Raw genomic sequence first — 17797 nt, 5'->3', positions numbered from 1 at the left:
CTGAGGGAAGGGGACTTCTCCTTGGCTCATCAAACATGGTGCCAAGCTCCCAGGCTCAAGGGCATCCACCTCAGTCTGTTTACACATCCAGTGATGCTCTTCTCCCCAGAAAACTCTGACATGGAGTTTGGTGTACATCTAATGTAAGTCATTTACACTGGCTGAAGCTTCTAGCCTTGTCACAGACCTTTAGGTAACAGCAGGTGATCAAGGGAACACATATAACATATGTGTACTTAGGTAGGACAGTATCTATGATGCAGAGTTGAAGAAAATAAGAGCGAGACTGTCACCTGACTGCTCAGTGTGGCCCATGATGTTGCCCTAGAGCAATAGCTCTGGACAGGGGACTGGCCTGATGTTGGAAGTAAACCCAAGTTGGCGGGCTTTCTTGGACCATCAACAACAAACTTGTTTGTTCAGACCTTCTGTACAGGACAAGCTGTACTTACTTTTGAAGTTTGTTTGGTTGTTTTTCACATGCAATTGCAGCTATAATCTGGAGGCTTAGGGTACTCTGTTTGGTATTCAGTGCTTAAAGGACATAACTCTAGTAACAACAGACTTCTCATTATTTCTGTTATGTTATGGATTCAAATTTGGTTTCATGAAAGTTACCTTTTCCTATCCTAACCTTCTATAGTTAACCTCTTGAATCTGACTTCTACAAAGCTCTCCATTTCCTTTTTTAATACTAAGCACAAGCACCTTTTCCCCCTTTATCTCCTTTAGTACTGCCATCACGACTGCCTTCTCCAATCCTTCACCTAGCCCACTGCCTTAGAGTCAGACCCTTCTAGGCAGGGAGCTGCCAAGGAAGCTCTTGGTCTCACTGAGCTGGGAGCGACACACATCCATCTCTGCTCCTTGTCCTTTCTCTGACTCTGGGTAACAAGCTCTGAGGGCTGAGGCAGAGAGGGGCTCCTCTCCAACCCACAGGCTCACTTCCAGGCCTCCTGGCACTGAACTCTATTATGACCTTCCCCTAGAGGCCCCTGGTCTCCAGCCAGTGCTTGACCTGAATGTGTTTCTCCAGATTAGGCAGTGACCTTCTCAACTGCAAAGTTGACTGCCTCTGAGAAAGTGAACTTTTCAAGTTCTTTTGGAATCTGGGGTGAGTTGCTCTGAAAATATTTGTCATAAAGATCCATGCTGTTGCTGGGGACTAGATTTCATTTCTAGTTCACTAGAATCAGTGAGGCTGAGGGCAATGCCTGCTAGAGCTGCAAAGCTGAAAGGCATTACAAGTTACTGCTACCCATCTGCTCTCAACCCTGGCCGTAAATAGGTCTTTCTCATCCAAGCACCTCCCAGGGAGGAGCTCCAAGCCCACCAGTTCCATGCAACCCAAGAAATCTGTCCCACAGAATGAAGTGTGGACTCTCACCCAACACTTCTGCTTCCCCACAAAGCTCTCAAACACACAGGTGGCCTGTCATCTTTGAGCCAAGTCAGGTAGCAGAGTTGGTGACGCCCCCTTCCTTGTGGTCTTTGGACATCTCCCGAGCAGAAACTTGAATTTCCCTTTCAAAAAGGGACTTAAAAGTTCAGCCACCAAGGACAGTGTGTAGAGAAAGCTAGAAAGGAAGGTTACTCAGAAACTCTCCTGTTCCATGCAACACTCAAATAAAAGAAGAATGAAGTGTATTATTTTCTAAAGACATATGCAAAAATTGTTTCTTATGATGAAGTTTGCAGGAACCAGACTGCACTCCTCCTGAGGCTCGTTAGATGGATCGATAATAACCAAGGGAACTGTAATGAGCCTCCATTTCCTGGCCCTGCATTAGCTGCTTCTCTGCATCTGTGGGGCTGAAGGAAACTGTGGCCTAAGGCAACAGTTTCTGCTGCTTCTCTCTCCTCACCACACTCTCCCTCTCCAAAATATATGCTCAGGAGCACACATCTCAGTGCACAAGGGATTCCATTTTCAGGAGGCACAGGATCTGTTGTGGGCCTCTGACAAGGAAGAAATTCTTTTACTATGTATCACGGCCCCAACCCTGACTGTATTCTGCCTACTGAGCCTGGAAGAATGGATGTAGGAAAAATGAGAGCGGTGTGGGGAATACAGGGTGGAGAGAAAGAGCTGTCTCAGAATCTATTTATTCAACAGAAACTTTTCAGAAAAAGCAGGAAGGCTTCCTTCTAGTTTTTTATTTACATGACCATTAAAAATAGAAGGTGCCAAGTGCGGTACCAAGTGCTCTTTAAGAAGGAGTTGAAGAAAGTACCAGACAGATGGAGCTAGCAAAGACAAACTTTCTGGCTTCTCCTGGGTAGAGGATTCTAATTCCCCTTCTCACAACACCTTGCTCCGGCCCTTCAGGCCAGGTCAGAACACACAAGATAAGCTACACAGAGAACTCCAACGGACCTGATGAGATCTACACCACCAAGAGAGTAAAAGTGTATCTTACACAAGGACTCATTTTTCTCGGCTACTAGCAACCCTAAGGCAATATGGCACTCCTGGACTGTGAGATGCAAGGTGAGAGTGGAGGATACTGGTGGGAGGGAGCTGCCCCACCCACATAGATCGCTGATCTTATTTTTTCCCTCCCTGATAAAGATATGCACACATCTCCCAGGACTATCGTTGCCATGACAACAGCAGAAGTTGAGGGTGAGCAGGTTAGTGGAACAGCATGCTTTTTAAATTCTCGGACAAGGCCTGAGGCTGCAGTCACTCATGAAGTGGAAAAATTCATGTTGGCAGTGCTCCTAAATGGATTCCCCCAAATTTAAGGATCATGTCTTCTTTCTGGGGAAGAATCAAAGATAAAGCCTCTGTGGAGACCTTCCATGGGGAGTTGATTTTGTCAGGGAGGTGGGAATCCCTAAGACAAATAAGAGCATGAATCTCCCTATAAAACTAGGGCACGTTAACTGTCCATTTTCCACAGAGTAAAGAGATGCAGCAAACCAGGGCAAAAACAATCCCCCAAGGGCACAAAATGGTGCTTTTTAAAAAGTCTGCTCTATAATAAAGCCTTCCCACAGAGACTACTCAGAACAACTCAGACCTAAATTCTGACGTTGAAAGGTAGGCTCATACCTTGAAAAATCCTAAAAATAACCATCGTTTACTAAACATTGCTCTCCAGGCTCTGCAGATGTGTGTACTGTCTCATTTAATTCATGCATCAACCCTATAAGGTAGACACTATTATCTCCATTTCAAAAAGAAAGAAACTGGGACTCAGAAAAATAACAGTCCTAGGAACATACAACCTTTGAGTGGAAGAGCGAGATTTCAAATAGGGTTATTCTGACCTTTGATATGCGGAAGGCTTACTGTTTCTAGTAAGAATCATAAACAGACGCATAAACAGAGGCCTTCATTGCATGGTTTCTAAGCCTCCAAAGGTATGAGGCAACCTCAGGAATATTTACCCATAACTCTCGACCAGTCCTCAACCTTAGGGTTCATCAGGGTCACTTAGAGGGCCCCTTAAAACACAGACGGCTGGGCCTCCGCCCAAGATTTTCGGCTTTGACGGGTGTTTGTCAGTGTGGCTCTGGGAACCATCCTTGGAGAAGCCCTGTGCAGTCACTCGAAACTAAGCTTGTCTAAAGAAGCCTCAGGGCCTGAGCTGCCTCACCTACCGAATTAACCTTTCACAGTTCAGCCCCAGGTCCCGGGGGGGGGGGGGGGGGGGGGAGGTGCTTGAAAAGCCATAATGTTATCTTTGGCGGTGCTGTGCCTTTTAGAATTCCCTGAGCTCTTTTGGAAAACAGTGAATATCTCCCACTCCAAAAACAATGTACTGTTGCCTTGGGTCAGTCCTGAGATCCCACGAAATGTGGAAAGAGGAGCCTGGAAGAACCAGCGTGAGAGCAAAGCCGCCAGGGACCCTGAAGCCAGACTGGCTCTCTGGAAGGTACAGACAGTCTTTTCATAATCTCTTGGGATTCCCTCTAGGAACTGTCACAAGAGGGCACTCATTAAAACCTCTTCAGAGACTGCACACTAAGAAGGTTAAAACAGTTGTAAGTGTGAATGGCTGGCCCTTTAATGCCCCTCCCCCACACGTCCCCCATCCGAAGAGGAACTGGGCGCCGGGGCGGGAGCTCAGTCTCACCGAGCTGCTCAGGAAATAAGAAGCCTGCGGTCTAGGCCTGCTCACACAGAAGCGAGGCTGGAGAAAGACGCCAGGAATTGGGATTAGCGGATTTAATGCCTGACTTGTTTATCCTGCGGGAAACATCACCTGGTGATGTCCCCACTGACCCCTTTAGAGTGTGGCATTTTAGCCTCAGCTTCTGTGGACTGTGACAATAAATGAACAGTTTGATGACAAAGCCAAAGGATTCATCAGTGGAGGAAAAACAACTACAAAGAACACATGCAAAGGAGGACTGGGTCACAGCAGGCCTCTCTCTATTCCCACGGCTGGTTGTGTGTATTGCCGGGGTTGGTGTGAAGAAGGTGCTATTTCCAGAGAAGTTCTCAGACACAAGTGTGAGGGGATTTGGGCACCAGGAGGAAGCCTTTTGAAAGGAACTACACCTTCATCATGAAGCGCTAAGGGCAGCAGAATCCGTGAAAGGCAAGCTCTACTCAGGAATGAAAACAACCAAATGTTTTGGAGCATGTTGATGAATTCTTCAGGAGAGTGGCTGGGGTTGGGGGGCGAGGTGTAACGGGACTGTACAGATGTCAGGATGATCCAGACTACTTTAGAGGGTCTGTATCTGGGCTCAGAAGTGAGAACTACTGAATGTTGACCACCATGCTACCATCTAAGGCCACAACAAAGACTACAGGAAACAAAAGTATGCCAGAAAAAAAAAGAGTGAAAAGATTAGACATTTACTAATACTATATGTCAAGCGCTATATTCAGTTCTTTCTTCTTCAGTTATCATGGCAACTGGATAAAAATCAGTGTTATTATTATACCCAATTTACAGATAAGGTAACAAAGAAAACATGAATTTAACCAATTTGTTTACGCTCACCCAGCAAGTAAGTTTGGAATTGGAATTCAATTCAGATCTGACTTTAAACCATAATCTTAAATCTTTATCCCGTATTCCCTTCAAACAGTGCAGAACATATTTTGAGTCCTAAAACTCTAAAATACCAAAAGAACAGAGCAGAACACAGAGGAGCATCTCTCTGATGTCCCATCACTGGTGCAGAGGTATGCTGAAAAGTATGGGGAGGTCACCCATGGAAGATAGAAGCTCTGTCCAGCTCAGTCCATGAAAACTGTGACTCATGAGTCAACAGCCAGGGATAGCCCTGAAGAGAAGGGATTATACAAGAGGAGTCAGGAGAGCAGGGAAGGGCAGCCATGGCGACTCCTTCTCTATCTTCTGTCAAGAAGATGGGTTCCTTCCTCCTACACTGCTGGTAGGAATGTAAATTGGTGCAGTAAGGCAGTTCCTCAAAAAGCTTAAAATAGAGGTGCCATATGATCCAGCAATCCCACTCCTCGGCAAACACCCAGATAAAACTATAATTCAAAAAGATACATGCACCCTTGTGTCACAGCAGCATGGTTTACAACAGACAAGACATGGAAGCAACCTAAATGTCCATCAACAGATGAATGGATCAAGATGTGGTATATATATATATACAATAGAGTACTACTCAGCCATAAAAATGAATGAAATGATGCCATTTGCAGCAGCGTGGTTGGACCTCGAGATTATAATACTAAGTGAAGGAAGTCAGAAAGACAAATGCCATATGATCTCAGTTATATGTGAAATCTAAAATATGACACAAGTGAACTTATCTACAAAACAGGAACAGATTCACACACAAAAAGAACAGACCTGTGGTTGCCAAGGGGGAACAGGGCTAGGGGAGGAATGGATTGGGAGTGTGGGGTTAGCAGATGCATACTATTACATAGAGAATGGATAAACAACAAGGTCCTACTGTATAGCACGGGGAACTATATTCAACATCCTATGATAAACCATAATGGAAAAGAATATAAAAAAGAACGTATGTATATGTATAACTGAATCACTTGGCTGTACAGCTGTAAATCAACTATACTTCAGTCATTTTTTTTTTAAAAGATGGGTTCTTAACATCGTTTTGAATTTGAAGGAGAGTCCTGGGCCAGATGCAGATAAAATAATCTATAAACAGTTCCTATTTCCCACTTGCCTAGGAATATACACCAACTAGCACCATCAATGAAAGGGAGAATGTATTCAAAGTTAGTTCTGGACTCACCAGCCTGACCTGCAAAGTCTCTATGAGAACAAGAAAAACCCTGAAATGGAGGCAGGATGGTAGGGCATGATTTCATGGCACTGCTTTGATTGAGCAGTTCTCACCTCTCAGATGCCTCCCATCCTGCAACGGTTGGCAGTCTAAAACCACTTCCTTCTCCACCACATTATGCCATCACTGGCAACTGGGGTTGCAAATTTGTCAATGAACTATTTTATGTTCTCCCCCTTGCCATCTGGAATATTAGCTCTCTAATGAATTGCTTTAACTTAGGCGTTTGTTTTTTTTGACAAATGTGACTTTTAGTTGAATTATACAACATTCATAAATAGCAAATGCTGGCTGATTAGAATCAACGAAAACTCTTAAGAGCTGCCAGCAAAAATGGGCCCTTAGCTGCACATGTTACTTGCACAGCCTAATCATTTGAAAGGCACCAGATTATTTTTGGAAAGAACTTTTTACACATACACTTATATAATCTGTTATGCATGTGAATATACATATATATATATATATATATATGTGTGTGTGTTCGAATTTGGGTGGATTCTTGCAAGCCAGCCATGCTATGAATAGAAGAATTAGAGACACTTGGATTAGAAGTTAGGCACACTTAGGTTTGAATCCTACCTCTACCACAAACTGTGAACTTGGGTATGTTTCTTAACCTTTCTGTGTCTCTAGCTCCTCTTATGTAAAAGAGAGATAATAAATCCCATGCAAGACTGTCTCAGGGAGTAAATAAGATCATCCACGGCACAGTGTCTGGATACAGTGTGTCTCAAAAATTAGTAACTATTATCACCACAATGATGTTCTATTTATAGAGGATTATGCTAGACAACATTTGGAATCTCTATATTTGTTCCTTTCTGAAAATTGCCACCAGGATGGGTCTCCAAAGCCATATTTACATTATATGACACTGCTTTAGTGACTGGGCAAGCTAAGGAAAATAAAGAAATGTGAACTGGGGAAATTTTTTAATGCTCACCCAGCCACTGGGTTCTTGATGTCATCTGGCAGATCCTCTTTCCTGAAAGTTTAGATTAGGAATCAGTTCCCACTGGTCCTCTGCACTAAGAAACTGCAAGACTGGTCATGTTTGGCAACGTGCACGTCAGGGCAATAAAAGTCAGTCTACTGAAAGATGTGGATGTCGGGAAAGGAGGACTGACTGAGACTTGAAGTCAGAGTGGTGCCTTGGTTCTGACAAGTTTTCCACTTCCACGAGAAACTCCATTTCATCAGTCTATCTATTTATCAATCTATAGTCTCCCTTTTGTTTACTACTTGGAGTGGATTTCCAACATCTTTAACCAAAAGATCTTTGCTAACAGTGTCATCTCTGTGCATGAGGCCACCAGATCTTGTCTGTGTAGCTCAGATAGACTAAGTATTTGACATGTACCTGGTTATTACAGAAAAGAAATTTATGCACACACACACCCTTATGTTACCTGTTTCCAACCATTGAGGTACATTAAGAAGAAAATCAAAATACTTGTGTATAATGATGTACATAAGGAAGTCACGCAGGTAAGGAAAAGAAGAAAGAATTAAAAGAGAGTCACTGATATTCCTGGTCTTACAATAACAGGTCATCTGATGACTTTCCAGAACTCAAACAAAAAGGGCGAGACCCTGGGTCTTTACCTGGTGTCGCACTGGATACTGTTGGCCACTGCTGATCGGGTCCCCCTGGACCAGCCCGGAGAATGCCAGCCTCCTCCAGATGCACAGAGCTGAGTAAACACACAGACCCAAATAAAAGTTAGACCATAATTGTCTTTCTAGCTCTCCTTCCACCCTCAGAAAGTGCTTACATCTCTGGAGGCAGGACTGCAGCTCACAATTTCTACTCGTGCTTAAACTGAAGCAATTACTATTGAGCAGCCACCTTGCATAAAATGCAAAAGCATTGCTGACTTACTGCCTGCTACACCATGCAGAAGATAAACGTGTTTTATCTTTATAGCAATTTTGGTTTTCATTAAAGCCGTGTGGTGTTCATTAAATCTAACAGGAAGCCCATCAGAGGGCTAAAAAAATGCCACTTTATCATCTTAATGCTGAAGCAGATGAAGAGAGCTTATTTTCAAAAGCCCCATGTTTCTTTTGCTGGTTCTCTGATTTCTGGGTTTTCTGTAGGACAGAGGAAAGCACAAACATTATTTGCTGGTAACTATAGTATTATTCCAGTTTTGCCCAATTATTTCCTAACTTTATTTTCTGTTTCATCATTCTTTATTTTTTCCTCAAGGAAAACCCACCCTACATATCCTGGGACTAGAGAAAGTTTATCATCACCATTCATGGACCCCAATTCAGAAGAGATTAACTCCACATGAAATACTGCAAAGGAGTGAGACATGAACTGGGAGATCCTTAGAGGTAAGCAGAGATAGAACGTAAACTGTTCATGGGCAGAGAGAACATCATATTCATTTATGTATGTGTAATGTAAGCACATATGAAACTCTCAAATATTTTTTGGATGAAGCAAGGAATGAATGGGACCCTAAGAATAAATATCACCCAAGAAAACCGTCAGCAAAATAAGAGAACTCTCTGAAACTAGACATTGATTCACCTTGGAAATTAAGTTACTGAAGTAAAACTTAGAGGACAACTGCCTGAAGAGGTCATGTGACTCAAAAGAGCAGGCAAACTTGAAATATTATGGGGGAAGTTCTCTCAATTCAACATTCTTTTCCTTTTTTTTGGCCACATCATGCGTCCTGTGGGATCTTAGTTCCCTGACCAGGGACTCATGCACCCTTAGCAGTAAAAGATCAGAGTCCTAACCACAGGACCACCAGGGAATTCCCAATATCCTCTTACTCTTTGACTTCAAACAACATATCTGGTGGAAATTCACTCAATAAGCTCTGCTCTATTGCTGTTCTTCCCTTCATCTATATACTAGAATTTTCTCTTTTTTCCAAATATTAATATCATTCAGGTACTGCTGAAGGTGTTGCTGGAGCCTACCAACAAATTATGTGGATTCAATTAGATTCTCTCTGAAGATATAACTACCCTGGGAACCAGCTCAGCTCAAGCAGAATTTTCAAAGGACAGGTACACAATATCTGAGGCTAGAAAGGTCAGGAAGCCAAGCATATGCATGAAAAAGATGAGTATTACTTAAGTTCACAACTTAACATACGTTCCATGTGCTACACTGTGAGGAATAAATAACTTTTAGTTTTAATTTTTATTTCCTTTCTTATCCTACTTGAATCTTATGACATCTTAGTTGAAACCTGAATAGAAGCACATATGGCTTTTTTTCACTTGAAAATGGAATAAGGAAGTGATATGTTTTAGCATTTTATTTTAATATAGTTTTAAAGGTGAATCTTATAGCTTTGGTACTTTTCAAATAAAGTACTAATTCAACTGGGAGATAAAGAGTTGGTAACATAAACCATATATTTTCCTATCATATAGTCTACCACAATAGCTCAGATGCAGGAAAAAGCATAAGATAGCTTCCAACAAATAGAAAGAATATTTCTTAAACCTAGTATAATGGCATCTGCCCAAGTGTTTCTGGCCTAAAATTATGACCAGATTCTAGTGCAGTGTCTCACCAAACTATCTGCTGATCTTCAGTCTTCAACTGATCACTTCTTGTTCAGAAAGAGCACCTAATATAATGATTTCTGCTCAATGTGAAATAAAATGATTGGGAATATACTGACTTATTTGAATTTAATACATTTTTAATGGGTTAAAGCCAATTTTTCATTAACTCAACACATACTCTGTAAACTCTCTCTTTAGAAATTGATCAAGGTTTGGTTAAAGATCTACTCAAAAGTTGCGCAGATATTTTGAGGGGCTTAGCTCTGGAGTTTATTTCTTCTTTAAAACTAAATTATTCTGGTGGTAGTGAACATTAGTTGCTTGGTGCTCTCCATTTGGTTTCCCAAAGACACTCACAAATGATGAATCTTTTATTTGGCCCTGTAGCATGAATACTAGATCAGGTCTGGGAATAATGGTAGTTAATCAATTACTGTCAAAGAGACAAAGTAGAGAAGGCAAAATTATATTTAATCTGAGTCTTAGAGTAATGCTATTACTCTAGATTAATTTAAAAGTAAGCTTGATTTGGTCTCCAGATATTCAATAAAGGCCCTTCACGTGGCTCATCCTCTGAGGAGTCCATGCCACTGAGGGCAGGCAATAAGACAGCAACAAGATGGAAAAGATAAGGAGATGCTAATAAGAGTGAACATGGACGAGAATAACAATTATGTGGCTAATAGGATATAATAGTCAATGTATGATGGAAAACCAAGGTGGACAACATAAGCATGTATTATACAATATACTCAAGTCCCAAAGCATCAGTGTTAGTTATCATTTTACGGGAGGGTCAGAAAGTATAGATAGAAAAAGGATAAAAGAAGTTCAAACTACGTCCTTATAGAAATTTTCATGAGAAAAAGGTACACAGCTGCCTGTCTGTGACTTTACAGGGCACTCTTATTTGACAGCACTTAATAAGCATTTGGCACTGACCACTTCCAGATACGGAGACAAAAATAAGTGTATTCCCCTGGCAAAGTATTTAGGCTTCTCAGTTTTGACAGCTGCTTCCGGCCTATGAAGACAAGAGTTTATCTGATTCACACAGTTACAGTAACTTCTGACAACAGAAGGAGGGAAAGACATACCTGTGCATTCCTGCCCTCAGGGAGGCAGAGTAACGCCAGTCAGGGTTGGGCTGTCGTGGCTGCAAAATCACAAAGGGAGTTTCTGTTAATATGGCAAAACAATGATCTCCTAGTGATGATGTTCACTGGTAAGCTGGTTCTTAAATATCTCCATGCATCTATTGAAAATATTGAAGTTGCCATTTCATATGCAACTCTAAGATGATATCCACACATACAGCACTTCAGAAGAAAATTAGTTCATCAGGGTCAATGCACAGATTAAATATCATGGAAAACTGAATTTAATGATGCTGTGAGGACCAGCTTTGGCTTTGCCTTGCTCCAAACAGGTCTATGTATTAACAAATACACACTACTGTGTATATATAAAATAGATAAACCACAAGGACTTACTATATACCACAGGGAACTCTATTTAATATCTTGTAATAACCTAAAGTGGAAAAGAATCTGAAAGAGAATACATATGTATAACTGAATCACACAGTACACCTGAAACTAACACAATATTGTAAATAAACTATATTTCCATTAAAAAACAAAACACAGGTCTATGTTCCTAATGCAGCACTTATGGAAGGACAGTTTGTTCTGAAACAGGAAAAGTTTTCATTGCTTTTGCGCTCAAATGCCCCATTAAGGCAACATCCCAGTTTGGTATTCTAGTTTATAACAGGCACAGGACTACACAAGCTCTGCTGGTCTGGCTGGACTGCAGAGCACTGCAATCTGCTGCTGGCTTTGCAGACTGCAGCATGTTTGACCCTGGACGGATGTGCCCAGTCATAATGCCAACAACTGATAACAGCCTCTTCTGCTGATCGAAGAGGAATACAAGGGAGAGGAAAGCAAACCGTGGCAGGGTTTGACCTTGTTGTGCTGCATAATCCTTTTGATAAAACTGTACTTGTTTCCTGCTCCTCTGAGTGCTTTGCCTTCTTATTCAATTACTGTTCGCTAAGCTCTGCTTAACCGGAGCAGCTGAGACCTAAGAAGAACCTGACTCACTCTGCACCACCTATGTGTTGGAAAGATGGATTGCCCTGTGTCTACAAACTGTCAATTCAGAGTGAAGGGGACACAGAGGAAAATGTGGGTATCAGAAGACTGTTCTGGGAGTTATGTGCTGAGTAGGAGCTACTCAGGAGTCACCAGGGACAAAATCAATCACCACCACTATTCTGGTAACAATTAGCAAAATTTTTATTAAGTAAAACCTGTGACAGATGTTCCTCTCGATGTGTTTTCATGAACAGAGATTAAAGTACTTCTGTCAATCTATAAAAATGGTACTGATGAACCTATTTGCAGGGCAGGAATAGAGATGCAGATGTAGAGAAAGGACTTATGGACACGGCAGGGGAAGAAGACGGTGGGACAAACTGAGAAAGTAGCACTGACATGTATACACGAGCATGTGTGAAACAGACAGCTAGTGGGAAGCTGCCTCACAGCACAGGAAGCCCAGCCTGGTGCTCTGTGATGGCCTAGAGGGGCGGGATGCGAGAGGGGAGGGAGGCTAAACAGGGAGGAGATGTACATATATATACACATGTAACTATGGCTAATTCACGTTGTTTTACAGTAGAAACCAACACAGCATTGTAAAGCAATTATCCTTCAATTAAAAGTAAATTTTTTAAAAAGTATCTGGGAAAAAAAATAATAAAGAGGTCCTGTCACTGAATACTGACGTCTATTTGAGTGGAAAGATGAAGAGATAGAGGTTGTATTTTGTATTTTCCTCTGGAGTATAATTATCATATTTGGTAGATAAAAGGCCACATTAATGCCAATAAACTATTTCAAAATGTCAGTAAGTCTTGATCCTGTCATTCTTATAGTTCATTCAAGGGATACACAGTATTTCATAAACATTATTTCTTCACAACATCCAGCAAAGAAGTGATCAGAATCTCAACTTCCAGGCAGACTTTGGGATGGTTAGATGATAATCTGAGATTTAGCCAAGTCAAGGCCCAGAAAAAGCAACAACTCTAGGATACTTTTGCCTCAAATGTCCCCATACACTAACTGCCCTCTCTAGTCCCTTCCATTCTGTTGGCAAGATACAAACATACAAGCTGCTTCACCCTTGGTTCTTGAGTTCACAAACTGTTATTGATATTCCTCATAAAGTAGCATAAAACTATCTACAGATGAAATGAAGGGTTCCCATTTTCTATCAGTGGTAGTAGAGGGAGCAACAGAGAAAATAATTGCAACCATCTGGTAAACCCAAAAAGTGATCAAAATACTTTTTATTAATCCTGTCATCACCGGCTTTGCCCTGACAATCAGTAGCGCTGGTGTCAGCTTGTCAGCTATGAGACCGTTCCTTCAAGAAAGACTCTGACATCTGTTGAGTCAATGCTGCCAATTTTTCTATGACCGGGTAACATCCATGATGAAAACTGCTGATCTTGGGAACAAAATCACCAACTTCATTTTGCTGAAAGGCACAGTTCTAGCAAGATTGACCAGGAAACTCAGTCCATTACATAATCTCACTTCCTCAGCAACGTGTAATTTGTCATGCTGCTATTTTCAATACTAATTCTTCAGCGACACGATGCTTCTGAGATTTATTTGCCAGAATCATAGTTATGATACATCTTACAGCAATGAGATCAGGCAGGGAAAAGGTAAAGAAGAAAGTACTTAATATGTTTTATGTATCCACACAATACTAGGCAATGGGATAAGCACTTTATACATATTACTGTATTTATCCTAACACCTTTGTTAGACCATAATCTCTATGAAAGGGACTATATATTTGTTTATAAAGCATATAGATAGTCTCAAATATTCATAATAATAGTTATATCCTCAGAAGCTAGCAAGGTTCAGGTATTGGATAGGCTTTTAAAATCCTTTCAAATAAATTAACTACAAGCAATGGTAACATTATCATGCTTAAATTACAAAAATTAGAAATCTGGAATTTTAGAGAGATTAATTGCCTGTCTCATAAGTAGGTCTGGCTGATAGTCATGTTTAGGTACCCCTAATGTGAAAAGGGAACTTCCCTGGTCGCTCAGATGGTAAAGCGTCTACCCGCAATGCGGGAGACCTGGGTTCAATCCCTGGGTCAGGAAGATCCCCTGGAGAAGGAAATGGCAACCCACTCCAGTACTCTTGCCTGGAAAATCCCATGGATGGAGGAGCCTGGTAGACTACATCCATGGGGTCGCAAAGAGTCAGACACAACTGAGCGACTTCACTTCACTTAATGTGAAAGTCATTATATATTATACAGTGGAAGTGACAAATAGATTTCAAGGGATTAGATCTAATAGACAGAGTGCCTGAAGAACTATGGACAGAAGTTTGTGACATTGTACAGGAGGCAGTGATCAAGACCATCCCCAAGAAAAAGAAATGCAAAAAGGCAAAATGGTTGTCTGAGGAGGCCTTACAAATAGCTGTGAAAAGAAGAGAAGCAAAAGCAAAGGAGAAAAGGAAAGATACACCCATTTGAATGCAGAGTTCCAAAGAATAGCAAGGAGAGATAAGAAAGCCTTCCTCAGTGATCAATGCAAAGAAATAGAGGAAAACAACAGAATGGGAAAGACTAGAGAACTCTTCAAGAAAATTAGAGATACCAAGGGAACATTTCATGCAAAGATGGGCACAATAAAGGACAGAAATGGTATGGACATAACAGAAGCAGAAGATATTAAGAAGTGGCAAGAATATACAGAAGAACTATACAAAAAAGATCTTCACGACCCAGATGATCACGATGGTGTGATCACTCACCTAGAGCCAGACATCCAGGAAAGTGAAATCAAGTGGGCCTTAGGAAGCACTGTTACAAACAAAGCTAGTGGAGGTGATGGAATTCCAGTTGAGCTATTTCAAATCCTAAAAGATGATGCTGTGAAAGTGATGCACCCAATATGTCAGCAAATTTGCAAAACTCAGCAGTGGCCACAGGACTGGAAAAGCTCAGTTTTCATTCCAATCACAAAGAAAGACAATGCCAAAGAATGCTCAAACTACCATACAATTGCACTCATCTCACACACTAGCAAAGTATTGCTCAAAATTCTCCAAGTCAGGCTTCAACAGTACGTGAACCATGAACTTCCAGATGTTCAAGTTGGATTTAGCAAAGGCAGAGGAACCAGAGATCAAATTGCTAACATCCACTGGATCATTGAAAAAGCAAGAGAGTTCCAGAAAAACATCTACTACTGCTTTATTGACTTGCCAAAATCTGTGACTGTGTGGATCACAATAAACTGTGGAAAATTCTTCAAGAGATGGGAATACAAGACCACCTGACCTGCCTCCTCAGAAAGCTGTATGCATGTCAAGAAGCAACAGTTAGAAGTGGACATGGACCAACAGACTAGTTCCAAATAGGAAAAGGAGTATGTCAAGGCTGTATATTGTCACCATGCTTATTTAACTTATATGCAGAGTACATCATGAGAAATGCTGGGTTGGATGAAGCACAAGCTGGAATCAAGATTGCTGGGAGAAATATCAACAACCTCAGATATGCAGATGACACCATCCTTATGGCAGAAAGTGAAGAACGACTAAAGAGCCTCTTGATGAAAATGAAAGAGGAGAGTGAAAAAGTTGGTTTAAAACTCAACATTCAGGAAACTAAGATCATGGCATCTGGTCCCATCACTTCATGGCAAATAGACGGGGAAACAATGGAAACAGTGAGACTTTATTTTGGGGGGCTCCAAAGTCACTTCAGATGGTGACTGCAGCCATGAAATTAAAAGACGCTTGCTCCTTGGAAGGAAAGTTATGACCAACCTAGACAGCATATTAAAAAGCAGAGACATTACTTTGCCAGGTAATGTCTAGACGGACTAGACATGACAGTCTAGACATGACGGACTAGACGGACTAGACCAAAAAAGCTATGGTTTTTCCAGTAGCCACGTATGGATGTGAGATTTGGACTATGAAGAAAACCGAGCACTGAAGAATTGATGCTTTTGAACTGTGGTGTTGGAGAAGACTCTTGAGAGTCCCTTGGACTGCAAGGAGATCCAACCAGTCCATCCTAAAGGAAATCAGTTCTGAATATTCATTGGAAGGACTGATGCTGAAGCTGAAACTCCAATACTTTGGCCACCTGACACGAAGAACTGACTTATTTGAAAAGACCCTGATGCTGGGAAAGATTGAAGGCGGGAGGAAAAGGAGACAACAGAGGATGAGATGGTTGGATGGCATCACCGACTTGACGGACATGAGTCTGAGCAAGCTCCAGGAGTTGGTGACGGACAGGGAAGCCTGGTGTGCTGCAGTCTGTGGCGTCACAAAGAGTCGGACATGACTGAGCAACTGAACTGAATGTGAAAGTCTGTGTTTTAAATAACTTTGCATGTAACGACAGATATACTTTTTTCTCTTTTTTATGATTGACTTCCCCCAATATTGATTGATTTTAAAATGATATGAAATTAAAAGTAAAAAAATGTACATGGGTTTCATCTGAACTTGGAAAAATTGAAGCTGAGAGGTTGACTACTGATATACCTGATACAATGAGACATATGTTTAGTTCTCTAATACTTGGATGGTACATCCCTGGGCTTTGCTTAATTTCTATAGGTAAAAAGCCCCAGTATGTTGTTTCAAAGAGCAGTCCTTCAGTAGAATAAGTCACAAAATTCCAGAAGTGGAAAAGCTGAATTAAGTAGTTCATGCAGGTGATGTAGTATTCAAGAACAAGAATCCATTTACATTTCTATCAAAGTTATAGCTGAGATTTGATTTATCCTGTAGTGGTATTATTTATTATTTATACTGTGGAATATTTCAGCTACAAAAGGGTGAATCACCTTTTCCAGGACAGATCCTCTATGCCATTCATAAAATCATAGGACTACTCAGTTAAGTAAATGCTATCTTCTTATCATGGAAGTCCACGAAGCTGTCAATAAATGGTCGTCTGAGAAAACAAGACTATATGTAGCATCTTCTTTTCCTTCCTAGTAGGAATCTATTAAAGATGTATCCACTGGAAATTTTTCAGTGATATTTTATGAACACTGAATAATATATATTATGGTACGCAATAATATAAATTATGGTACGCAAGACCCAAAAATGACCTCCAGGATCCCTACACCCCATGTGAATGCCCTGTATAATCTCCAAGACTGAATATGATGGGCCTTACTCCATGATCAAGTCATACTATATGGCACAGTTGGCCTTGAAAAAGGGAAATATAGGTGGGGATGATCTAATCATTCCAGTCTTTTAAATCTGGGTGTAGAGATCAGAGACAGAAATCAGAGAGATGTGAAGCATGAGAGAGAGTCCACAAGAGAAAATATTTTCCACTGTCAAAATATTCTCCAGCTCTGAAGATGGAGGAGGCCGTGGGGCAGGGACCTAAAGAAACCTGTAGGAACTCCAGCCAACAGCAAGTAAGAAAACAGGGAGCTCAGTCCTCAGGGAACTGCATTCTGCCCAACAACTTGAATGAACTTGGAAGCAGAGTCTTTCTCGGAGTCTCCAAGAGAGAACTCAGTCTGGCAGACATGTTGCTTTCAGCCTTGTGAAAACCTGAGCAGAGAAGCCAGCCACAATGGGCAGGTAATAATTGAGTATTAGTTTTAACCACTAATCTGTGGTGACTTGTTACAAAGCAATAGGAAATGAATACATAAAACTGTTGGTCATCAAGGCAAAAAGGAATCTAACATTTAAAATAATAATTGTTATGTCACATATTAGTCTTCTCGTAAATCAAAATGAAAAGTGATAAGTATGAGATTTCTAGGTGAACTGTAATCACACTCAGTGGCTCAGTCATGTCTGATTCTTTGCGACTCCATGGACTGTAGCCCGCCAGGCTTCTGTGACCATGGGATTCTCCAAGCAAGAATACTGGAGTGGGTTGCCAT

At 41.2% G+C, this 17797-nt stretch overlaps 2 protein-coding genes and 2 pseudogenes across 12 annotated transcripts in view; all 4 read right to left on the bottom strand.

Annotated features, from left to right (window-relative positions):
- The window catches only part of LOC122700233 (protocadherin alpha-C2), a 190562-nt gene that overhangs the window by 23369 nt on the left and 149396 nt on the right, over nt 1-17797 (bottom strand). For all 11 annotated transcript variants that reach the window (XM_043912978.1, XM_043912980.1, XM_043912981.1 and 8 more), the window contains exons 2-3: nt 10899-10957; nt 7864-7952 (exon numbers count right to left, since the gene is read on the bottom strand). In XM_043912978.1, coding sequence (XP_043768913.1) covers nt 7864-7952; nt 10899-10957 — 148 coding nt within the window. The remainder of the gene's footprint in view (nt 1-7863; nt 7953-10898; nt 10958-17797) is intronic.
- Nucleotides 7892-17797, bottom strand: part of LOC122700248 — a 127260-nt pseudogene continuing 117354 nt past the window's right edge.
- The window catches only part of LOC122700236 (protocadherin alpha-2-like), a 165882-nt gene continuing 155977 nt past the window's right edge, over nt 7893-17797 (bottom strand). The window contains 2 exon segments of the mRNA XM_043912988.1: nt 7893-7952; nt 10899-10957. Coding sequence (XP_043768923.1) covers nt 10915-10957 — 43 coding nt within the window. The 3' untranslated portion in view covers nt 7893-7952; nt 10899-10914.
- The window catches only part of LOC122700250, a 119065-nt pseudogene continuing 109166 nt past the window's right edge, over nt 7899-17797 (bottom strand).

Source organism: Cervus elaphus, chromosome 9 (assembly GCF_910594005.1).
Source record: "Cervus elaphus chromosome 9, mCerEla1.1, whole genome shotgun sequence".
NCBI classification, from domain to species: Eukaryota; Metazoa; Chordata; class Mammalia; order Artiodactyla; family Cervidae; genus Cervus; species Cervus elaphus.
The sequence above is the reverse complement of the archived record's forward strand: the minus strand, read 5'-3'. Positions and strand labels throughout refer to the sequence as shown.